This window comes from Somniosus microcephalus, chromosome 9 (genome assembly GCF_052327205.1).
Source record: "Somniosus microcephalus isolate GS21.2 chromosome 9, FLI_Smic_1.0, whole genome shotgun sequence".
Lineage (NCBI taxonomy): Eukaryota > Metazoa > Chordata > Chondrichthyes > Squaliformes > Somniosidae > Somniosus > Somniosus microcephalus.
In genome coordinates this window covers 100,317,773-100,344,301 of record NC_140995.1, presented here as the reverse complement: position 1 = coordinate 100,344,301, position 26,529 = coordinate 100,317,773, and the positions used below count along the sequence as shown (strand labels likewise).

Below are 26,529 nucleotides of genomic sequence, written 5' to 3'. Positions count from 1 at the left end.
AGGCCCAGCTACAATTCTGGAGGGGGTTAACTCGGCAACCTCCGAAAAGCTAGTTTCAGTAGAAGCATATGAACAACTAAAGGTTGAACATGAGCAAGAAGTCCAAAGGCTGCAGGAAATTCTTGATGAGCTCAAGGCCAAGACAGACTCATCGGTAGAAGTTCCATCCATAGATGAGAAATTAGAGGTGAAAGACATGGCAGAACATGAAAGACAAGATGTCCAAGAACTCATAAAAATATTGAAGGAAACCCAAGACAAATATGAGGCGGCAATGACCGAGGTTCAACAACTTGAAGAACAGATTCAACTGGGAATCCTTTCAGTGGAAGAAAAGGAAACTGTAAGAAACACAGAGACTGTAAGAATGGTCCCTGAACATGAGCTAGAGAGCATCAGGGCGCAACTTTTCCGAGCGCTGAAAGCCAAAGTACAAGAGGAACAGAAGGTGGAAGCATTGGAGGAAAAGGTGGATGAAATGGAGAAGACTCTGATCCACAGTGTTCCCGTGGAAGAGTTAACGGTCAGCCAACTCCTTCATATGCTGAGGGAAAAGACTCTGCAATGGGAACAATCTGAACACGAGCTTCAATCTTCAACGGGAAGGAGTTCGGAGCTCTCAAAAGTTTGGGAAATAGCTGAGGTTGCAAAACAGACTTTACGGGGATGCCAAAAGTACGCTGAATCGCGTCTATGTGAACAACAGAATGTTGAAACAGCTGCTCCAGTAGAAGGGTTGAATAGCCCGATCAATCAATCCCCGAGGGAAGGGGAAGTATTGAAATCACAAATGAGGTCATTAGTGAAGGATTTGCAGGAAACCCAGGAAGAGCGGGATGAAGATGAATGCATGAAGAAGTCTTTTCAAGAAAGATGTCTAGGGAAGGAACCACAGTCAGCTAACGTCCAGATGGGTAAGGAGGAAGTAGAAGGCCCTCTCGCTGGCCTAACTCAGGACGAACCCGAATATTACCATGACCTGTTGAGTGACACTGAATATTACGAGGATGTGGTCTGCCCAAGTTGTGAGGAAAACTCCCAAAGTGCTGAAATCAGGATGAAACACTTAAGGTCTAAGGAACATAGAGAGTTGGTGGCGCTACAGCTGGCAGCCGAGAAAGGAGCCCCGAGAGTCTCAAAAAGGCAGAAAAGAAAAAGAAGAGGCAGAAGACAATAACTATCTAAAATATTATCACTTCTACCAGCTCAGGAGGGGACCTACGAAAGGAGCTAAATTAGTTGAAAAGTGGGAAATTATCAAGACAGCCAGTTGGTTATAAAAGCCGGCACTGCCGGTTCAACAGGACGAAAGTTCAAGCTGTTACGTCAAGGAAAAGGCTATGGAGGAGTCACACTATCCATGTGAACCGGCTACACCAAAGAGATGTTGTTCGGACCAAGTCAAGATCGGAGACTGTATCTGTGAACTGTTCCCGCAGAGACTGACTTTGTGGACTGTTTCCCACCGAGATTATATCTGTAAAGTGTTTTATATGAAGTTGAAGATATGTATGTTAATGGGACTCTGTAAGTAATAAGCTAAAAAGGGAGGATTGTAGTGTATGTACCCGTCTACCTTTAAGGAAACTATTGTATGTAACCGTTCACCTTTAAGAGAACTACTTTAGGTGTGGCACTACTTGTTTGGCTTCTGTATACTGTAATACCGACAGTGACCACACCAGTATATAAGTGTTGTGGCAGGATTGCTGGGGCAGATTCGCCCTGACCTTCGAATAGTAAAGACCCGTTTGTTTGTTACTCCTGAAGTCTGTGTCGTTATTAACAGTACAACCCACAGACTTTACAGCTGTTGGGCGTGTGGTGGGATGGAACTTTGCCCCGCTGCTTAGCTTCTGCCAGGGCCCTGTCCCAAATCCCCAGGGATAGGGTGAATTCCATACTGGGGACAAGTACTCATCTCTTTAGTGATACAACAGGGCACCCACCCATTGTGAAAACTGGAAACTTGGAGCGGTATCCTGCAGTCATTTCAAGAGGGGGAGCCAGAGGCTGGATCGGGCCAAAGATAAACAGACTTTAATTACCTTCTCTGACTTAGGCTCCAAATGGAGGGGCCTAATTTACAGCCTGGATTTATTACAACATTTATGCCTGGTTTCAACAGATGTAGGTACCTCTGGTGCTATTGAGGGTGTATTTGGTGGGATTCATGGACTGACCCAGACTCAGGCACACCCACAAACTGTCGCCAGGCTGTAATTAGGATGGGCAAAAATAGCCTCGCCCTCTCGATTGGAATTTCCTGTGTCTTGAGTAACGAGGCAGAAACTGGCTGATCTGGGTTACGCCGCAACTGTCAGTTATTGTTTTCTCTAACACAGCTATAGTTTTAATGACAATACAGGATCATAAAATCATAGAATCTCACAGCACAGAAGGAGGCCATTTGACCCATCGTGCCACTGCCGGCTCTTTGAAAGAACTATCCAAAATGTCCCACTCAAAGATCCATGATTTCTTATTGAAGTGACAGCATGTGTGCTGTGTGTGACAAAATCATAAACCTGTTTAAAAAGAATGGGTTTATGGTCTTGTTACCTAGAAAAAATCTTCCTCCGTATTTGGTGGACTCATCAACAGGACTTACTTGCCAAAGACAGGATTGAGTTGCTTGGAGATGTAGTTCTCCTTGTCTTTGATTTCTGTCTTGCCTAGTTTTATGACAATGTATGGATCTGCTTTGCCATTGATATCAGCTGGATGCAGCTCTGTGGCCTAAATGCACAGTCAAAACAAAGAACCAAGAATCAACAGGTCTAAGAGAATTCAGCCAGTTGAAATTTGGTGAATGATCAAGAATTATAATAAATGGGTTTAAGTATTGGAAATCAAACACAGGAAATGAGAAATAAAGGATGTTAACTGGATGCTCTGCTGCAACTATAGATATTTTAGATGAGGAAATAGTATTTAGTATTTAATCAAGCACTGGCAAATAATTAGATTGATACCCTAAAGTTGTAAAACTCTCTGCCTGGAATGTCCACAGGGCTTTTCCCGATCGTCCATCATAACTTTGGTGGCAACCCTGGAGAAACGGTGAGAATCACTGCCGATTTTCTGCCGATCTTTGCTTGAGGTTATGGCAGAAGATCGTCAGACACCCCACAAACATTCTGCCCCCTCATCACTTCAGTTTATAATGCTTTGTGGTTAGAGGTCAGAACCAGAAGATCTGGGCCTCAGTGAAGGAAATACTTCAGTATTTTATTTGAACCACTGTAAATGTCTCCTCGTAAAAAATTACAATTTATTGAGTGACCAGAGTATGTCCCAATTTTCCTGATTGCCAGGTGGAGTGCCCCACAGTCATGGGTTGTTTCACATCACCGTATCTGTGGCTGGCAGAACTGAGTGACCAGGATCCCTGGAATTCAAACTGCAGTGTTACTGGGCTACCACTGAGTTAAGGATAAAAACGCCTTGTGAACCATACCTCTCAATCTGCAATGTTTTGAAAGGATGGAATTCAGCTTTGCACTTGGGGTGGGAGCAAGATTTTCTGTCGAATTAGCAAATCTGCTGATTTTGGGAGTTTTACATGTTGCCACTGTTTTTCACAACTGTCCCGTTTAATGTCAGTTAATTCAATTCAATTAATCAATTTAAACAGGATTAAACACTGAATAATTTCTGAAAGAATTACCAATTTGGATGATAAGCAGAACCTGTTCAAGTTTTATGGCTATAATGAATACCTACAGAAATGAAACCCGGTACGTTTTCTTTGACTTAATTGCTCATCACTTACCCTTACTACATACACTCTGACTAAAACATTGATGAGATCATTGCTCGGGATACCCTGGAACATTCCAAATGTAGGTTCATAACCTGCTTCCCGGGCAATATCATCTGGGAGAGGTATTTTGTATACACAGACCGAGCCCTGCATTGTATTTTTGAAAACAAAAGAATTCATAAATGACACAATACTGATAAAAAAACTGTTCAGTCATACAAGTGAGTAAGTATATTAAAATCTACATTAACTTATCCATCAAGGCCATATAAGCCCAGTTACTTGATGCCGGGAGCTGTTAAGCAATTTCATTTGCAGAAGTTGACTAAAATAATGATCTTAGTTATTTTTGTTTAAAGTAAGGGTGTATTCCACTAAGTTATTGAATGATCTTAAATGTTATAAAGAGGGATTACCTCTACACATCGTGGTGTCCAGAGCTTTCTCTGCTGTGAAATCAAAGTTCCACCATAAAAATGGTGTCACATCAGCGGATGACCTACAAATGCTTTCCAATTTATTATTTTCCTTCTATCTAACTAACTAAGCAACCAACTATTGAAGCATATTGCACATGACAATGATGTATATTTGCCTCTCCCAGGAGATTACATGGCTGATGCTCCAGCCACCATGAGTGTGGGGCAGGCTTGATGAACCAGCTGGTCTTTTCCTTCCGGTATTATCTGTATATTTGTATGTATGCATAGACTTCACTTGGTCAAATTCAAATCCAGTTCTCAGAAGACAATGTCCCAACCTATTGCACTATTTAGGCTACTTTTAACGCCCCGGAAAAATTAGCACCCCCGCACCGGAAACTGAATGGTTGCGCCCCAAGAGGGAAGCGGGGCGCTACTGGAAGCGCCCCGCATCCCTCTTGGGGCGCTGCGAATCAATATCACGGCGCTATGTGTTGCAGTGCCAAACGCTGCGGCACATCGCGCCGCGGTATTGTAGGTCTTCCTCCCCTTCTTAAAGGGGAGGGGCCCGGGTCCCAGCTGGGCCCCTGGGGATCATGAGTGCCGGCAAAAGAGCCCGGCACTCAAGAGAAGTGCCAGGCTCTTGGAGCGCAGCCGACACACCATGGGGGAGGCCGTTCAGGAGGCCAGAGACGGGAGCGCAGGCAGCCAGCAACAAAAATGGCCGCCCCACACCTCGCCTTTAAATTGCGCCTCCCCGGCCGCAGGTAGGCGCCCCTGACCCCGTTGGACATAGCATCTGGTGGTAAGTCAGGTGGCGCCCCTGAAGATCGCGGCCGGGGCGCGAGTGGGGTGATGTGCATGGCGATGGCGTCATCGCTGGCGGCGTAGTGCCACGAGGTACTACCGGTTAGCGCTGCCACTAACCTCCCGCTGAATTTTGTGGGAGGCGTGGGCAGCGCCGCGCCTGGGCGCTGGTTGCTTTGCACCCCATTAGGGCGCTAACGGGAGGTGCAAAGCAGCCCAATTTTTCCCCCCTAATGTTTCAGAAAATGCTAGGTTGGCATTATTGCAAGATCAATAATAGCTAAGCCTCCTCCACAGTTGCACAAGCCATGTGCCTTGTCTGCTCCGAAACAGCATGGACATAATTCATGCAAGTCTTCGCCACTGGTGACCTTAATGAGTGTTCCTCCCATGGTTTCTTTGTGATTGTGTCCTGCTGCAGGATTAGGTACAGCTGATTGATTAACTTACATACTTCTGATTATACTCATATTGTAGTGCGAGTAGCAGAGAGTGCCATTGAGAGTTTGGGTGAGTGAGAGAGTTCTTTATTGGTTATTTCTCTTTAAATCATTTGGAGTGGTGCAAATTGTTAGTGGCAATTGCCAGTAGTTTCTTGATAAGATTACTTAAGCAGTTTAAGTAAAGGGGAGAAGTTAAATATTTAAGCAAGTTTAAGTAAAGGGGAGAAGTTAAATATTTGGGATTCTGTTGGTTTAAGAAGAGTAAAACAAGATAACACTGCAGTAGGAGTTAATTGGTAGGCAGTGAAAACCAGTTTTCTAACCAATCAGAAACCAGTTTACAAACCAGTTCTCTAACCAATCACAAACCAGTTTACAAACCAGTTCTCTAACCAATCACAATCTCAGCTGCCTTTTGCCCACACCTAATCTCAGCTGCCTTTTGTTTAAGCATTCTCTGTTGTTACCAGGGGTGACTCATTTGGCTACAAACCAGCAGTATAAAAAGACCGGTGCCAGTGCGAGTAGCAGAGAGTGCCATTGAGAGTTTGGGTGAATGAGCGAGTTGGGGGGTTAGGTGCTGTTTTTGTTTTGTTTCTGCCTTGTTTTTCCTGCCAGCCTCAGGATTAGCAGACAATGTGGAGGCGGAGCAGTGAGGCAAGGCCCAGTCGAGACAGCCGGGAGCAGCAGCGGGTGTCGAGTCGAGCCGCAGCAGCGAGGCGAGGCAGCCTAAACAAGCTCCACAGGCAACATTCCAAGGGGAGGTCAGAATTCAAAAGTGACATCACAGCCAAGCTGGTAGGTGATTGGCTGGTTGGTGAGTACTTTTCCTTCCCTTTTAAGCCTTTATAAGTTGGTAAGTTCAATTAAATAGAGGTGTGATATTCATCATCTAGAATCGGGGCAGAGGGTATTTCAAAATAATAATAATAAATTTAATTAATTACATAGAATGGGAGAGCAGGTGATGTGTTACTGCTGCAATATGTGGGAGCTGGTGGACACCATTGATGTTCACAGTGATCACATGTGCAGTAAGTGCTGGATGCTCGAGGAACTCCGGCTCCGTGTTGATGAGCTGGAATCCAAACTTCAGACACTGCGACACATCAGGGAGGGGGAGAGTTACCTGGACTCTGTATTCCAGGAAGTAGTCACACCAATTAGATTAACTAATTCAGATGTAGTCCGTGGTCAGGGACAGGAGGGTGTGACTATGAGTGAGGGAGGTACGGGGGTCCAGGAGGTAGTGTTGGAGGAGCCGCAGCCCTTGCTCTTGTCCAACAGGTTCGAGGCTCTTACTCCCTGTGAGGATGGGAACGGGGACTGCGGGGAGGGTGAGCAACCTGGCCACAGCACCGTGGAATGAGGGGCCATTCAAGTGGGGGGAGTAAAAAGAAATGTTGTAGTGGTAGGGGATATTGTCATTAGGGGGATAGATAGGGTTCTTTGCAGCCGAGAGCGAGAGTCCCGAAGGTTGTGTTGCCTGCCCAGTGCCAGGGTTAAGGACATCTCCTCTGGGCTGGAGAGAAACTTGGAGTGGGAGGGGGAGGATCCAGTTGTCATGGTCCATGTTGGTACCAACGACATAGATAGGACAAGGAAAGAGGTTCTGCTGAGGGAGTATGAGCAGCTAGGGGCCAAATTAAAAAGCAGAACCATAAGGGTAATAATCTCTGGATTACTACCTGAGCCATGAGCAAATTTGGCTAGGGTAAATAAAATCAGAGAGTTAAATGCATGGCTCAAAGACTGGTGTGGGAGAAATGGGTTTTGCTTCTTGGGACACTGGCATCAGTACTGGGGCAAGAGGGAGCTGTTCCGTTGGGACGGACTACACTTGGCCAGTGCTGGGACTAGAATCCTGGCGAATCGAATAACTAGGGCTGTAGAGAGGGCTTTAAACTAATTAGTGGGGGGGAGGTTTCAAGAGAGTGAAAAATAAAAATGTCAGCGGAGAAGGCAATAGAGCAAGGTAGCAGTGGGGGAATTAAAAACCAGAGCGTGTCAGGAAGGGACAGAATATATAAAGATAAAGGTAAAGTAAAGGGGGTAAAAGCAGGAATAAATTGTCACAAAACATATTTAAAAGTTCTTTATCTGAATGCACGCAGCATTTGTAACAAAATAGACGAGTTGACGGTACAAATAACTACACATGGGTATGATCTGGTGGCCATTATGGAGACGTGGCTGCAGGGTGACCATGACTGGGAACTAAACATCCAGGGGTATTTGACTATTAGGAAGGACAGACAGGAAGGTAAGGGAGGTGGGGTGGCTGTGATAATAAAGGATGGAATCACTGCAATAGTGAGAAATGATATTGGGTCAAAGGATCAGGATAGTGAAACGGTTTGGGTGGAGATAAGGAATAATAAGGGGAAAAAGTCACTAGTGGGCATAGTCTATAGGCCTCCTAACAGTTGCAACTCTATTGGTTGGAGTATAAATCAGGAAATAGTTGGGGCTTGTAATAAGGGAACAGCTATAATCATGGGAGATTTTAACTTTCATATTGACTGGACAAATCAAATTGGGCAGGCCAGCCTTCAGGAAGAGTTCATAGAGTGCATTAGGGACGGGTTCCTTGAGCAGTATGTTACTGAACCAACCAGGGGGCAGGCAATCTTAGATCTGGTCCTGTGTAATGAGGCAGGATTAATTAAAAATGTCCTAGTAAAGGATCCCCTTGGAATGAGTGACCATAACATGGTTGAATTCCAAATTCAGTTGGAGGGTGAGAGAGTTAGATCTCAAACCAGTGTACTAAGCTTAAATAAAGGAGACTATGAAGGTATGAGAGCAGAGTTGACTAAAGTGGACTGGGAAAATAGATTAAGGTGTAAGACGGTACATGAGCAGTGGTGTACATTCAAGGAGATATTTCACAACTTTCAAGAAAAATATATTCCACTGAGGAAAAATGGACGTAAAAGAAAAGACACCCATCCGTGGCTAAGTAAAGTAATAAAGGATAGTATCCGACTGAAAACAAGGGCATATAAAGTAGCCAAATCTAGTGGGAGGTTAGAAGATTAGGAAGCATTTAAAAGCCAGCAAAGAATAACTAAAAGATTAATTAAGAAAGGGAAGATAGATTATGAAAGTAAACTAGCAAAAAATATAAAAACAGATAGCAAAAGTTCCTACAGTTATATAAAAAGAAAAAGGGTGGCTAAAGTGAATGTTGGTCCCTTAGAGGACGAGACTGGGAAATTAATGGTGGAGAACATGGAGTTGGCAGAAATGCTGAACAAATATTTTGTATCAGTCTTTACAGTAGAGGACACTAAAAATATCCCAACACTGGACAAACAGGGGGCTAAGGGGGGGGAGGAGCTAAACACGATTAAAATCACTAAGGAGATGGTACTCGGTAAGATTATGGGACTTAAGGTGGATAAATCCCCTGGGCCTGATGGCTTACATCCTAGGGTCTTGAGAGAAGTAGCGGTAGGGATTGCGGATGCATTGGTGGTAATTTTCCAAAACTCCCTGGATTCAGGAAAGGTCCCAGCAGATTGGAAAACTGCTAATGTAACGCCCTTATTTAAAAAGGGAGGTAGACAAAAGGCTGGAAACTATAGACCAGTTAGCCTAACATCTGTGGTTGGTAAAATGTTAGAGTCCATTATTAAGGAAGCAGTAACAGGACATTTGGATAAGCATAATTTAATCGGACAGAGTCAGCATGGTTTTATGAAGGGGAAGTCATGTTTGACAAATTTGCTCGAATTCTTTGAGGATGTAACAAACAGGGTGGATAAAGGGGAACCAGTGGATGTGGTGTATTTGGACTTCCAAAAGGCATTTGACAAGGTGCCACACAAAAGATTACTGCACAAGATAAAAAATCACGGGATTGGGGTAATATACTGGCATGGGTGGAAGATTGGCTATCTAACAGAAAACAGAGAGTTGGGATAAATGGTTCATTCTCGGGTTGGCAATCAGTGACTAGTGGTGTTCCGCAGGGGTCAGTGCTGGGACCCCAACTCTTTACAATCTATATTAACGATTTGGAAGAGGGGACCAAGTGCAACGTATCCAAGTTTGCCGACGATACAAAGATGGGAGGGAAAGCAGTGAGTGAGGAGGACATAAAAAACCTGCAAAAGGACATAGACAGGCTGGGTGAGTGGGCAGAGATTTGGCAGATGGAATATAATGTTGGAAAGTGTGAGGTTATGCACTTTGGCAGAAAAAATCAAAGAGCAAGTTATTATCTAAATGGAGAGAAACTGCAAAGTGCTACAGTACAAAGGGATCTGGGGGTCCTGGTGCATGAAACACAGAAGGTTAGTATGCAGGTACAGCAGGTGATCAGGAAGGCCAATGGAATCTTGGCTTTTATTGCAAAGGGGATGGAGTATAAAAGCAGGGAAGTCTTGCTTCAGTTATACAGGGTACTGGTGAGGCCACACCTGGAATATTGTGTACAGTTTTGGTTTCCATATTTAAGAAAAGATATACTTGCTCTCGAGGCAGTTCAGAGAGGGTTCACTCGGTTGGTTCCGGAGATGAGGGGGTTGACTTATGAGGAAAGGTTGAGTAGGTTGGGCCTCTACTCATTGGAATTCAGAAGAATGAGAGGCGATCTTATCGAAACATATAAGATTGTGAGGGGGCTTGATCAGGTGGATGCGGGGAGGATGTTTCCACTGATGGGTGAGACTAGAACTAGGGGACATAATCTTATAATAAGGGGCTGCTGTTTCAAAACTGAGATGAGGAGAAACTTCTTCACTCAGAGGGTGGTGAATCTATGGAATTTGCTACCTCAGAGAACTGTGGAAGCTGCGACATTAAATAAATTTAAAACGGAGATAGACAGTTTCCTAGCTGATAAGGGAATTAGGGGTTACGGGGAGCGGGCAGGGAAGTGGACGTGAGTCTAGGTTCGGATCAGCCATGATCCTATTGAATGGCGGAGTAGTCCCGAGGGGCCGTATGGCCTACTCCTGCTCCTACTTCTTATGTTCTTATGTTCTTATTGTGCAATCTATAACCAATATTTTTCTGGTAATTCAATTACTAATAAATTACACTAGATCTCTCAGCTTTACATGGCAAGCAAAACTGTAACTTTATCGTAATACTTTATTAAGCATTACGGTTTGTTCTCGCAAGGATGTTTCTCATGTTCTACTAAATTAAAACATATTTTACCTACTAAGCACATTTGTCAAGTTCCCCACATACAAGATTAACACAAGCTTGAGGAAATAGCGACAAATACATATTATAAAGTGCTCTGCTTTTGAACTCTATTCACATTCCTATAATAATTAATGTAATATATATTTTTTTAGTCCAGTTTTTGAAGAGAATCTTTACAATAAATACACCTATAGATAAGGTCCAGCTTTATGGATTTTGGCTTCCAGTGGCTGAAAAAGAATACGTTTAGTTTTTGATAATCCAAACGTCAGCTGGAAGGAGCTGACCCAGTTGAAAAAAAAATTCAGATTTGAATTTGAACTTTGGCCACCTGAATTGTACTTGAATACTCAGCTGTCCTCAAGTAATTTGATGTTTTTCCCACCACCATTTTGCCAACAAGCTCCTTTGATCAGTACTTCAGGACAATCAATGTTTACCTTTTACAAAGATGTTTAAATTGATGTCCTTCAACAGTAAAGTACTGGAGTGTTTACTCACTTTAAATCTCCCAACGATTCTTTCTTCTTCTGTAGAGCTGTCATCATCATCTCCAATTTTGCCTCGATAAAGATTAAAAGTGTGGAGCCAGTCTTCAAAGTTTCCAAAATCAGTTTCCAATTCCTTATCGTAAACCTGTGCATTGCAATAGAATGGTTAGTCACACATGACCTTATCCAAGTCTTTTTCCACTTCTCATCCTTCCTTGTAAAAGGTTGTTTTATCTGTCATGGGTAGTCCTAAAGTTTCCAAGAGCCCTGTCTGCCACATGTTGTGTTTGAGAGATGTACGTAATATCCAATAGGTTATTTATATACAAATGATGGGTATTGATAATTTTCAAAATTTCAATATTCAGGAGCGAATTACCTTTTTCATTCAAATATATTCAAAGTTTCATTGAAAATACATTCATATTATTTCAGAAATGTTGTGACATGAGGTGCTTACACATGGGATGACAAATCCTTCAATATTACACTGCTGGAACGTCTGTAGAAGTGTGTTGAAAAACATCTCTTCCAATGTTGATAGATCTAGAAATGCATGGCACCTTTAGGCCACTTTAACAGACATATGGCTGATTTTAATTTGAGATGCACAGTGGGTAATCGGCAGGCGGAGTGTGCCCACCACTCGCCTGCTGTTGAGGCCCGAGCCATTTTAAAGTGCCCATGAGTAGGCTATTCTACAAAGACAGGTTATTTGTGGGAATTCAGCTTCTTTAGCCCAAGGGTGCAGAGGACATTTGTAAAACCTTTATCACTACCCTGGCTGAAATCCACCAGCTCAGCATATAGTGTGGATCAAATCTAGGTCCTCTCTGGTATGCATGGTTTCATTCAATATCTGATACTGCATTTATCAATAGGCTATTGATTAATCTGGGTCATGTAATAGATCAGATAGAGTAGGATTCATTTATTTATTCCTTGAAGGAAGACAATAACCTCATGTACCACTTGCAGGAAAAGCTGATAGTTTTCCTTCAATTATTCAAAATTTTTGAACATATTTCATTCACTTACCCGTAATTCATCAATTTTCACCTTGTCCTTTTTTTCAACCACTTCAAGTTGCTTTTTCTTCTTCTCTTTCTCCTGTGCTTTGGCCTTGTCTTTACTCTTGGACTGCTTTGTGCCTTTCATAGGAGAGTCATCAATTTTGACATCTGAATATAGAGGAGGAAGGGTGGGCACAAAACACTCAAACATGAATGGCATGAAAGTTGACACTTTGACCTTCGCTAGACTAGGAAGGAAACCACCATAAAGGGAACTACATTCTAACGTAAACTACTGAGTCTAATAGGACAATCAGACCATAATGAAAACTACTGAATCTAATAGGACAATCATTAGAATACTATGGAACCTACAAAGAACAAACAGACCATAGAATGAAACAATGAGCCTATGTAGGATGAACACATCATAAAATACACTACTAAGCCAATGCAGGACAAGCAGATGACAACAAACTACTGAGTCTATGCAGAAAGAATAGGCAGGAACACTGTCTCACCTATATTACTGATCTAACTTAGTGCAGTCAACTGGAAATAGTATCTATATTACATGTTAAATTTGGTACATGGGGAATTTGTTTAACTGAAAACTCATTATAAGTACCTGCAGTATGTTTTGCTCCTGTACGTGGTGCTGGGATAGGTCATTTCAATATTCAAGGTGTCACTTAATTGCTGCTATTTCATAGTGAAAGTATGTTAGCCTGAAATTGCACAATCTGACCACTGGGTTCCCATAAATTGTGCAAAATGCTTTTTGGAATTTTTTTCAGTTGCTGTTTTTTCCCTCAGTCACTGAAATTTCTAATTGATCCATGTTTTTTAATGCCTTCATTAACCTTTTGACTTGATGGCCTCAGCCTCTCCCAAAAGCCTGGGCTTGTATTTGTGTGACTGTATGAGCTAGATTTGGATGGTTCCACCTGAGTATTTGCATGGTACCTAATTTCCCAGGATGCACCAGTACTGTTCAGTCAGCTGTACTAATGGAATATTTTTATTTAGCTATATCTCAGCAATTCCTGTCCAGTAGTTTTTCTTCAAATCATTTTGATAAACTAGAGGACAAATTTCAGAAACTTTACTGAGGTAAAATTTATAATGAGTGTTTTTTTTAAGAAACAGAGCGGCTGAGTGTGTGCATATGGCTGCGTGCAAAAAATGACAAGTGTTCTGAACACATAACTGTTGTAGCTTTTGTTTCGTGTTCTGTTATCTTTAAAGAATGTATTAAACTGAGAAAGAGGTAGACGGTAGTCAGAGAGGGGCAGGGGCATGTGCGTGAGTGAGAGGAAGGAAGGAAGATTTGCATTTATTCAGCGTTTTTCACGACCACCGGACGTCTCAAAGTGCTTTACAGCCAATGAAGTACTTTTGAAGTAGAGTCACAGTTGAAATGAGGGAGAGTGAGGAGCGAGGGGAAAATTGCAAGTGATGTGCGATAGTAATATTGCCATGGTTTCAATGACAGCTATCTAACTGAACTGCGTGTTTGCAAGCCTTACTTTTAAACATTGATACTAATTATAATTAATTTTAAAAATCCGATAAAACTGGAATTGGAAGTTTTCAATAACTGGAAAAAAAAGACTTCAAAGCTATTCTTACTTTAGTATACTTCATCAAATTATCGGTTTAACTAACACAAATGAAACATCACCGCAGATTAAACCAACAATGGAAAGCCTAAAAGAAATAAGCCAATGCCTTATTTATCTTATTGCAGATCCATATTAACAAAAAGTAATCAGTTTTCAGCAATTTCTTTCACAACAACTTTGTGAACAAGGGCCTCTAAGGGAAACCTAGTGCCAGTGACAATAAGAATTGCTTCGTGTTCTAAACCTTGTGCCTTCTCTTATAGTCACAATTTGCAGCTACCACAGCCTTAGCCTCACCACCACTTTTTGCCTGGGTGCTCTGTTCTCAGAGATAACAGTTCAGTCTTGTTAGTGCCAACTTTCATGATGGCTTGGTAATGTGGATGAGTGACAGATTCTGTCATGATAAAAATGGGTAGAGAATGGGCAAAGCAAAACACTCAAAGTAAGTAGAAGCTTAGAGCTTTCATTAATAGATGAGATAGACACACCCTTAGTCCGAACATGCCGAATAATCAAAAAAATGATCAACACAGAGCATCCTTATTAAAAAATCCTATAAGTTCCCCTATTAAAAATCCTACCACATCCAAAGAGGATTCTTATAGATGTTAGCACAATCTCAAAGACACACAGGAAAGCAAACCATGAATTCAGTAGGATTTCTATGAAGTCTTATATAAGACAAATGTAAACTTATAGGATTTTGCAATAAGGGACAACAAAATCAAAGACATGAATCAAAGCCATTAACACGCTCCCAGCCCTTAACACACTCCCAGCCCTTAACACACTCCCAGCACTTAACACACTCTCATTCTTGTTTTCAAATCCCTCCTTGGCCTCGCCCCTCCCTATCCCTATAACCTCCTCCAGCCCTACAACCCTCCGAGATCTCTGCGCTCCTCCAATTCTGGCCTCTTGTGCATCCCCGATTTTCATTGCTCGACCACTGGCAGCCGTGTCTTCAGCATTCTAGACCCTAAGCTCTTAGTTCCTCGCTAAACTTCTCTACCTCTCTCTCCTCCTTTAAGACATTCCTAAAAACCTATCTCTTTGACCAAGCTTTTGGTCACCTGCCCTAATATCTTCTTATGGGGCTCGGTGTCAAATTTTGTTTGATAACGCTCCTGTGAAGTGCTTCGGGATGTTTTACTACATTAAAGATGGTATGTAAATACAAGTTGTTGTTTTGTTAATACACTCCCAGGCGTTAACACACTCCCGGTTGTTAACACACTCCCGGTTGTTAACACACTCCCAGCCGTTAACACACTCCCAGTTGTTAACACATTCCCAGCCGTTAACACACTCCCAGTTGTTAACACACTCCCAGCCGTTAACACACTCTCAGCCATTAACACAATCTCAGCCGTTAACACACTCCAAGCCATTAACACACTCCCAGCCGTTAACACACAACCAGCCGTTAACACGCTCCCAGTTGTTAACACACTCCCAGTTGTTAACACACTCCCAGCCGTTAACACAGTCCCAGTTGTTTACACATTACCAGCCATTAACACACTCCCAGCCATTAACACAGCCAGTTGCTAACACACTCCCAGTTGACACAATCTCAGCCATTAACACACTCCCAGTTAACACACTCCCAGTTGTTAACACACTGCCAGCCGTTAACATACTGCCAGTTGTGAACACACTCCCAGTTGTGAACACACTCCCAGCCGTGAACACACTCCCAGCCGTTAACACACTCCCAGTTGTTAACACACTCCCAGCCGTTAACACACGCCCAGCCGTTAACACACTCCCAGCCGTTAATACACTCCCAATTGTTAACACACACCCAGTTGTTAACACAAACTCAGCCGTTAACACACTCCCAGTTGTTCACACACTCCCAGTTGTTAACACACTTTCAGCCGTTAACACACTACCAGTTGTTAACACATTCCCAGTTAAGAAACTCCCATTGGTTAACATACTTACAGCCGTTAACACTCTCCCTGTTGTACACACATTCCCATTTAACACTCTCCCAGCTGTTAACACACTCCCAGCCGTTAACGCACTTACAGTTGTTAACACACTCCCAGCCGTTAACACACTCCCAGTTGTTAACACACTCCCAGTTGATAACACACTTTCAGCCGTTAACACACTTCCAGCCGTTAACAGACTCCCAGCAGTTAACACGCTCCCAGCCATTAACACACTCCCAGTTCTTAACACACTCCCAGTTGTTAACACACTGCCAGCCATTAACACACTCCCAGCCATTAACACGCTCCCAGTTCTTAACACACTCCCAGTTCTTAACACACTCCCAGTTCTTAACACACTGCCAGCCATTAACACACACCCAGCCGTTAACACACTCCCAGGATTGTTAACACACTCCCAGCCGTGCACACACTCCTAGTTGTTAACAGACTCCCAACCATTCACACACACCCAGCCGTTAACACACTACCAGTTGTTAACACACTCCCAGCCATTAACACACTCCCAGTTGTTAACACACTCCCAGCCATTAACACACTCCCAGCCATTAACACGCTCCCAGTTCTTAACACACTCCCAGTTCTTAACACACTCCCAGTTCTTAACACACTGCCAGCCGTTAACACACACCCAGCCGTTAACACACTCCCAGGATTGTTAACACACTCCCAGCCGTGCACACACTCCTAGTTGTTAACAGACTCCCAACCATTCACACACACCCAGCCGTTAACACACTCCCAGTTGTTAACACACTCCCAGCCATTAACACACTCCCAGTTGTTAACACACTCCCAGCTGTTAACACACTCCCAGTTGTTAACACACTCCCAGCTGTTGACACACTCCCAGTTGTTGACACACTCCCAGCCGTTGACACACTCCCAGCCGTTGACACACTCCCAGCCATTAACACACTCCCAGTTGATAACACACTCCCAGTTGTTAACACACTCCCAGCCGTTAACACAGTCCCAGTTGTTAACACACTCCCAGCTGTTAACACACTCCCAGCCGTTAACACACTCCCAGCCGTTAACACACAACCAGTTGTTAACACACTCCCAGTATACACAGTCCCAGCCATTAACACACTCCCTGTTGTTAACACACTCCCTGTTGTTAACACACTCCCAGTTGCTAACACACTCCCAGTTGCTAACACACTCCCAGCCGTAAACACACTCCCAGCCATTAACACACTCCCAGCCGTTAACACACTCCCAGCCGGTAACACACTCCCAGCCGGTAACACACTCCCGGCCATTAACACACGCCCAGTTGTTTACACATTACAAGCCATTAACACACTCTCAGCCATTAACACAATCTCAGCCGTTAACACACTCCAAGCCATTAACACACTCCCAGCCGTTAACACACAACCAGCCGTTAACACGCTCCCAGTTGTTAACACACTCCCAGTTGTTAACACAGTCCCAGTTGTTTACACATTACCAGCCATTAACACAGCCAGTTGCTAACACACTCCCAGTTGACACAATCTCAGCCATTAACACACTCCCAGTTAAAACACTCCCAGTTGTTAACACACTGCCAGCCGTTAACACACTCCCAGTTGTGAACACACTCCCAGTTGTGAACACACTCCCAGCCGTTAACACACTCCCAGTTGTTAACACACTCCCAGTTGTTAACACACTCCCAGCCATTCTCACACTCCCAGCCGTTAACACACGCCCAGCCGTTAACACACTCCCAGCCGTTAATACACTCCCAATTGTTAACACACACCCAGTTGTTAACACAAACTCAGCCGTTAACACACTCCCAGTTGTTAACACACTTTCAGCCGTTAACACACTCCCAGTTGTTAACACACTTTCAGCCGTTAACACACTACCAGTTGTTAACACATTCCCAGTTGTTAAGAAACTCCCATTGGTTAACATACTTACAGCCGTTAACACTCTCCCTGTTGTACACACATTCCCATTTAACACTCTCCCAGCTGTTAACACACTCCCAGCCGTTAACGCACTCCCAGTTGTTAACACACTCCCAGTTGATAACACACTTTCAGCCGTTAACACACTTCCAGCCGTTAACAGACTCCCAGCAGTTAACACACTCCCAGCCATTAACACGCTCCCAGTTCTTAACACACTCCCAGTTCTTAACACACTCCCAGTTGTTAACACACTGCCAGCCATTAACACACTCCCAGCCATTAACACGCTCCCAGTTCTTAACACACTCCCAGTTCTTAACACACTCCCAGTTCTTAACACACTGCCAGCCATTAACACACACTCAGCCGTTAACACACAGCCAGTTGTTAACACACTCCCAGGATTGTTAACACACTCCCAGTTGTTAACACACTCCCAGCCATGCACACACTCCTAGTTGTTAACAGACTCCCAACCATTCACACACACCCAGCCGTTAACACACTCCCAGTTGTTAACACACTCCCAGTATACACAGTCCCAGCCATTAACACACTCCCTGTTGTTAACACACTCCCAGCCGTTAACACACTCCCAGCCGGTAACACACTCCCAGTTGTTAACACACTCCCGGCCATTAACACACGCCCAGTTGTTTACACATTACAAGCCATTAACACACTCCCAGCCGTTAACACACTTCCAGATGTTAACACACAACCAGCCGTTAATAAACATCCCAGCTGTTAACACACTCCCAGCCGCTAATACACTCCCAGTTGCTAACACACTCTCAGCCATTAACACACTCCCAGTTGTTAACACACTCCCAGTTAACACACTCCCAGCCATTAACACACTCTGTTGTTAACACACTCCCAGCTGTTAACAGACAACCAGTTGTTAACACACTCCCAGTAAACACACTCCCAGCCGTTAACACATTCCCAGCCATTAACACACTCCCAGCAGTTAACACACTCCCAGCCATTAACACACTCCCAGTAAACAAAGTCCAAGTTGTTAACACACTCCCAGCTACTAACACTCTCCCTGTTGTTATCACACTCCCAGCCGTTAACACACTCCCAGTTGTTAACACACTCCCAGTTGTTAACAATTCCCAGCCATTAACACACTCCCAGTTGTTAAAACAGTCCCAGTTGTTAATACACACCCAGCCGTTAACACACTCCCAGTTGTTAACACACTCACAGTACTTAACACAGTCACAGTTGTTAACACACTTTCAGCCGTTAACACAGTACCAGTTGTTAACACACTCCCAGTTGTTAACAAACTCCCATTGGTTAACATACTCACAGCCGTTAACACTTCCCTGTTGTACACACATTCCCAGTTAACACTCTCCCAGCTGTTAACACACTCCCAGCCATGCGCACACTCCCAATCATTCACACACTTCCAGCTGTTAACACATTCCCAGCCGTTCACACTCTCCCTGCTGTTAACACACTCCCAGCCGTTAACGCACTCCCAGTTGTTAACACACTCCCAGTTGATAACACACTTTCAGACGTTAACACACTTTCAGCCGTTAACACACTTTCAGCCGTTAACACACTCCCAGCAGTTAACACGCTCCCAGCCATTAACACGCTCCCAGTTCTTAACACACTCCCAGTTGTTAACACACTGCCAGCCGTTAACACACAGCCAGTTGTTAACACACTCCCAGGATTGTTAACACACTCCCAGCCGTGCACACACTCCTAGTTGTTAACAGACTCCCAACCATTCACACACACCCAGCCGTTAACACACTCCCAGTTGTTAACACACTCCCAGCCGTTAACACACTCCCAGCTGTTAACACACCCAGTTGTTAACACACTCCCAGTTGTTAACACACACCCAGCCATTAGCACACTCCCAGTTGTTAACAGACTCACAGCTGTTAACACACTCCCAGCCGTTGACACACTCCCAGCCATTAACACACTCCCAGTTGATAACATACTCCCAGTTGTTAACACGCTCCCAGCCATTAACACACACCCAGTTGTTAACACACTCCCAGTTGTTAACACACTCCCAGCCGTTAACACACAACCAGTTGTTAACACACTCCCAGTATACACAGTCCCAGCCATTAACACACTCCCTGTTGTTAACACACTCCCAGTTGCTAACGCACTCCCAGCTGTAAACACACTCCCAGCCATTAACACACTCCCAGCCGTTATCACACTCTCAGCTGTTATCACACTCCCAGCCAGTAACACACTCCCAGTTGTTAACACACTCCCGGCCATTAACACACGCCCAGTTGTTTACACATTACAAGCCATTAACACACTCCCAGCCGTTAACACACTTCCAGATGTTAACACACAACCATCCGTTAATAAACATCCCAGCCGTAAACACACTCCCAGCCGTTAACACACTCCCAGCCGTTAACACACTCCCAGCCGTTATCACACTCTCAGCTGTTATCACACTCCCAGCCAGTAACACACGCCCAGTTGTTTACACATTACAAGCCATTAACACACTCCCAGCCGTTAACACACTTCCAGATGTTAACACACAACCAGCCGTTAATAAACATCCCAGCTGTTAACACACTCCCAGTTGTTAACACACTCCCAGCCGCTAACACACTCCCAGCCGCTAACACACTCCCAGTTGCTAACACACTCCCAGTTGCTAACACACTCTCAGCCATTAACACACTCCCAGCCGTTAACACACTCCCAGTTGTTAACACACTCCCAACCGTTCACACACTTCCAGCTGTTAACACACTCCCAGCCGTTAACACACTCCCAGTTGTTAACACACACCCAGCCGTTAACACACTCCCAGTTGTTAACACATTCCCAGTTGTTAACACACTCCCAGTTGTTAACACACTCCCAGTTGTTAACACACTCCCAGCCGTTAATACACTCCCAGTTGCTAACACACTCTCAGCCATTAACACACTCCCAGTTGTTAACACAGTCACAGTTGTTAACACACTTTCAGCCGTTAACACAGTACCAGTTGTTAACACACTCCCAGTTGTTAAGAAACTCCCATTGGTTAACATACTCACAGCCGTTAACACTTCCCTGTTGTACACACATTCCCAGTTAACACTCTCCCAGCTGTTAACACACTCCCAGCCATTCACACACTCCCAACCATTCACACACTTCCAGCTGTTAACACACTCCCAGTTAACACATTCCAGTTGTTAACACACTCCCAGCCGTTAACACACTCCCAGCCGTTAACATACTCCCAGTTGTTAACACACTCCCAACCGTTCACACACTTCCAGCTGTTAACACACTCCCAGCCGTTAACACACTCCCAGTTGTTAACACACACCCAGCCATTAACACACACCCAGCCGTTAACACACTCCCAGTTGTTAACACACTCCCAGCCGTTAATACACTCCCAGTTGCTAACACACTCTCAGCCATTAACACACTCCCAGTTGTTAACACACTCCCAGCCGTTAACACACTCCCAGTTGTTAACACACTCCCAACCGTTCACACACTTCCAGCTGTTAACACACTCCCAGCTGTTAACACACTTCCAGTTGTTAACACACTCCCAGCCGTTAACACACTCCCAGTTGTTAACACACTCCCAGCCGTTAACACACTCCCAGTTGTTAACACACAACCAGTTGTTAACACACTCCCCGTTGTTCACACACTCCAATCTGTTAACACAACCAGTTGTTAACACACTCCCAGTAAACACACTCCCAGCCGTTAACACACTCCCAGTAAACACAGTCCCAGTTGTTAACAAACTCCCAGTTGTAAACACACTCCCAGCCGTTAACACACTCCCAGTTGTTAACACACTCCCAGTTGTTAACACACTCCCAGCCATTAACACTCTCCCAGTTGTTAACACACTCCCAGTTGTTAAAACAGTCCCAGTTGTTAATACACCCCCAATTGTTAACACACTCCCAGTTGTTAACACACACCCAGTTGTGAACACACAAACAGTACTTAACACACTCACAGTTACTAACACACTTTCAGCCGTTAACACACAACCAGTTGTTAACACACGCCCAGCCGTTAACACACTACCAGTATACACAGTCCCAGCCGTTAACACACTCCCTGTTGTTAACACACTCCCTGTTGTTAACACACTCCCAGCCGTTAACACACTCCCAGTTGTTAATACACCCCCAGTTGTTAATACACGCCCAGTTGTTAACACACGCCCAGTTGTTAACACTCTCCCAGACGTTAACACACTCCCAGCCGTTAACACACAACCAGTTGTTAACACACTCCCAGTATACACAGTCCCAGCCATTAACACACTCCCTGTTGTTAACACACTCCCAGTTGCTAACACACTCCCAGTTGCTAACACACTCCCAGCCGTAAACACACCCCCAGTTTTTAATACACCCCCAGTTGTTAATACACGCCCAGTTGTTGACACACGCCCATTTGTTAACACTCTCCCAGACGTTAACACACTCTCAGCCGTTAACACACTCCCAGTTGTACACACATTCCCAGTTAACACACTCCCAGCCGTTAACACACTCCCAGCCGTTAACACAATCCCAGTTGTTAACACGCTCCAACGCCGTAGGGAGACGCATCACACGCCAGTCTTATCGGTAGTGATGGGTTGTAGTGAGCCAATACTTCTCTTGAAGCGGGCCTTTACACTTCTGAAAGGCCCGCTTACATTCATCGCTCCATTTCCATGCTACTCCAGTTTGTAGCAGGGCGTTCAGTGGGTGCAGAATTGTGGACAAATTCGGCAAAAACTTATGGTAGTAATTCACCAATCCGAGGAATGACCTCAGTTGCGACACATTTTCAGGCGCTGGAGCCTTAACTACCGCTTCAATTTTGTCAGGGGACTTATGTAACCCCTCTTCATCAATCACGTGGCCACAATACGATATTTGTTTCTTAAAAAACTCACACTTGGGGCGATTGGTGTAACGTCCGTGTGTAATTGAGACACGGACTGCAGGAGTTGGTTATAACAGGTGTTTACTGAATGGAGACAAAACTGGAACTACTATACAAAGTTACTACACAGGCTTATATACCGGGGTGGTCACTACTGGTACTGCAGTATACAGGGGCTGCAGAATATAGTTCCTTCTTCAAAGCACATACACTACAATTCCTCCCCTTTTAGCTAAACAGTACATAACATTCGATTAATAATTAAATAACATATTTACAATTACAGTTGCTATATACATTAGCTGAAGTTAAGCAATTATAAATTCAGTCTTTGAGGAGGCTTCCTGATTCTGTCCGGATAATGCCTCTTTGGGGTATCAGGTTCTTCTGGCAAAGTTGATTTGGGATCAACGTCGTTGTTTGGTTCGTCTGCTTCCAATATCACCGATTCTGAGGTAGATGCAATTGGTACTTCGGTTTCATCACCAGGTGTATCGGATCGTGGTGTGGATTTGACGTTTTCCAGTGACTTTAGAATCTGGTCAGCATGGCGTCTTACAATGCTCTCTCCAACGTCCATGGTATACATTAGAGGTCCTTGCCGTGTGCAGATCGTTCCTGGCTGCCATTTCTCAGTGCGGTAGTCCCGGGCCAAAACTGGTTGACCTATCTTAAAACTCCTGGTTGGCCTTTCATTCATATTCTGAAACTGCCTGTTCTCCACATCTCTTCTGATGTTTGGCTTAACCAAATCCAAGCGGCATCTTAGTCTTTGATTGAAGAACATCATGGCTGGAGTTTGGTTGGTAACCGCATGTGTCGCATTCCGGTAGGCAAACAAGAAGTTATCCACCTTGTGTTGTAGGGGTATGTCTTCATTACACATTGCCTTGACAGCCTTCTTGAATGTTTGAACGAACCTCTCAGCCAATCCATTGGTGGCTGGATGATATGGGGCGGATGCGTAATGCTTAACACCATTGTTCTTTAAGAACCTCCGGAACTCTTCAGACACAAACTGTGGTCCATTGTCGGAGCAAATCTGTTCAGGCAGCCCATTTCTGGCGAATATGGTTCGTAAGACTGTGATGGTTTTTTCTGTGGTGGTTGAGGACATTTTTATTACCTCTGGCCACTTTGAATGTGCATCCACCGCAATTAAAAACATCGAGTCCATAAATGGACCAGCAAAATCAATGTGTACCCTTTGCCATGGAGATGAGGGCCACTCCCATGGATGTAGAGGGGCTTGTGGTGGGGCGTTTTGGACCTTCTGGCATCCTGTACAGCTCTTGGTCATCTCTTCGATTTCTCTATCAATTCCCGGCCACCACACAAACGCTCTGGCTAAGTTCTTCATTTTTACCCCTCCCAGATGACCCTCATGAAGCTCATTGAGCACTCTATCCTTCAATTTGGGTGGAATTACTACTCTGGATCCACACATCAAGGTTCCTCGGCACACTGACAGCTGTTCTCTTCTCGGCGAGAATGCTGGCAACAGTGGTTCGCCATGTGTTGGCCATCCCTTCACCGTTAAATCATAGACCCTGGAGAGTGTCGGGTCATTTCGTGTTTCCTTTTCTATGTTTGCATTCATCACAGGTAGACATTCGACCATGGTCGAGTGGAATATCTCCACAGGATCCACTGCAGGTGCTTCTTCCACCGTCGGCAACAGTAGGTGCGACAATCCATCAGCATTCCCATGCTGTTTAGTTCCTTTGTACTCGATGTCATATTGGTGTGCCCCTAGGAAAAGGGACCACCTCTGTAGCCGTTGTGCTGTCATTATCGGGACGCCCTTCTTAGGGTTGAAAATGGAGACAAGAGGTTGATGATCAGTTAGTAGAGTAAATTTCTGTTCGTGCAGGTAGTGATTGAACTTCTTCACCCCCCACACCAGGCTGAGGGCCTCTCTGTCAATCTGGGCGTAGTTATGCTCAGCTGCAGTTAACGAGCGTGACGCAAAAGCTATCGGCCTCTCTGAACCATCAAGGGATTTATGTGACAGTACCGCTCCAACGCCGTAGGGAGACGCATCACACGCCAGTCTTATCGGTAGTGATGGGTTGTAGTGAGCCAATACTTCTCTTGAAGTGATCAGGCCTTTACACTTCTGAAAGGCTCGCTTACATTCATCGCTCCATTTCCATGCTACTCCCGTTTGTAGTAGGGCGTTCAGTGGGTGCAGAATTGTGGACAAATTCGGCAAAAACTTATGGTAGTAGTTCACCAATCCGAGGAATGACCTCAGTTGCAACACATTTTCAGGCGCTGGAGCCTTAACTACCGCTTCAATTTTGTCAGGGGACTTATGTAACCCCTCTTCATTAATCACGTGGCCACAATACGATATTTGTTTCTTAAAAAACTTGCACTTGGGGCGATTGGCTCGTAGCCCATGTTCTCTTAGCCTAGTGAGCACCTGCTCTAGGTTGGCAAGGTGTTCACTGTCATTTTCACCTGTCACTAGGATGTCGTCCAAGTAACACTGAGTCCCCGGAATCCCTTGCAGGACTTGTTCCATCGTTCTTTGCCATATAGCCGGAGCTGATGCTACTCCGAATACCAGTCGATTATACTGGTAAAGACCTTTGTGAGTGTTTATCGTGAGATATTTCCTGGAGGATTCTTCAACCTCCATCTGCAAATATGCTTGCGCTAGGTCAATTTTTGTAAAACGTTTCCCTCCAGATAGTGAGGCGAAAATATCTTCTATCCTCGGAAGAGGATACTGTACTGTGTGAAGGACTGGGTTCACCGTCACCTTGAAGTCCCCACAGACGCGAACCTTCCTTGGCTCCTCAGACTTATTGTTTAACATTTTCTGCATGACAGGAATGATGGGTGTCGCCCACTCGCTCCAGTCTACCTTAGTTAGCACGCCTGCATTCTCCAGATTCTCCAGCTCTGCCTCGACGGCTGGACGAATTGCATACGGTACCGGTCTTGCTTTGAAAAACTTGGGAATTGCATTCTCTTCTATTTTTATCGAGGCGGTTACGCCTTTAAGAGTTCCCAGTTCTTGTTGAAATACCTCTTTAGCGTTAGCCAAGATTTTTGACAATCGTCCAGGTGTGACGTCGTCATCCTTTTTACCAGCCACCGTCAGTGCCTGAATGGAGTGCCAGTCTAAACTTATCTTTCTGATCCATTCACGTCCCAATAACGGTGGTCCACCATCTTACAGTATGTACAGATACAATTTCTGTATTTCCTTGCCGTTGTATTCGACAGGCACCCTTATTTTCCCTCTGGGGTATACTTTCTGCCCCGTATATGTCTTCAAGACAATGGATGTGTCTTTCAAGGGTATGTGTGAGAATAGCCGCTCGTAGTCTTGTCGATTCATGACGGTCAGGGCTGATCCTGTATCCAATTCCATTTTGACTTGGGACCCTGCTATCGTGAGGGTGACTCAAATGGTTCGGTGATCCTCTTTTGTGATTATGTTGTGTAGTTTGAGACAGCTTAGTCTCTTGTTCCCGGATTCACTATCGCTCTTCTGGTCTTCGGAACTACTGTCCGTCATCTTTTGTACTTTCCTGTACTTTTCCTTAGTAGTCTTTTTGTTGTCGTTAGTCTTTTTCCCAGACCTGCAAACTTGTGCAATGTGTCCCATCTTTCCGCATTGCCTGCATGTTTTGTCCTTGGACCAGCAGTCCTTCTGGTCATGGGTTGTTCTGCCGCAGCGATAACATTTTTCAAATCCCCGTGTCATTTTATGGGTGCCGTATTCCTGTGGTTTTTGCTGTATTTCCGCAGCTCCCCTTGCTGCTGCTTCGTACGATACTGCCACGCTGAAAGCCTTATCTAGCGTCAGCTCTTTCTCTGAGAGTAACCTCTTCTGGGTTCCTTCACTCAGGAGTCCACAGACAAATTTGTCCCGTAGGGTATCTGCCAGTCCTGCTCCGAACTGGCAGTGCTTTGATAGCTTGCATAGTTCCGTAAGGTAATCAGCATTGGTCTCATCTTTATGCTGATTTC

The 26,529-nt window shown here is 44.5% G+C and overlaps 1 protein-coding gene across 1 annotated transcript in view; it reads right to left on the bottom strand.

Annotated features, from left to right (window-relative positions):
• otofa (otoferlin a) overlaps positions 1 to 26,529 on the bottom strand; it is a 214,899-nt gene that overhangs the window by 53,311 nt on the left and 135,059 nt on the right. The window contains exons 29-32 of the mRNA XM_085998196.1: positions 12,131 to 12,273; positions 11,103 to 11,237; positions 3,776 to 3,913; positions 2,612 to 2,739 (exon numbers count right to left, since the gene is read on the bottom strand). Of these exons, the coding sequence (XP_085854322.1) occupies positions 2,612 to 2,739; positions 3,776 to 3,913; positions 11,103 to 11,237; positions 12,131 to 12,273 (544 nt within the window). The remainder of the gene's footprint in view (positions 1 to 2,611; positions 2,740 to 3,775; positions 3,914 to 11,102; positions 11,238 to 12,130; positions 12,274 to 26,529) is intronic.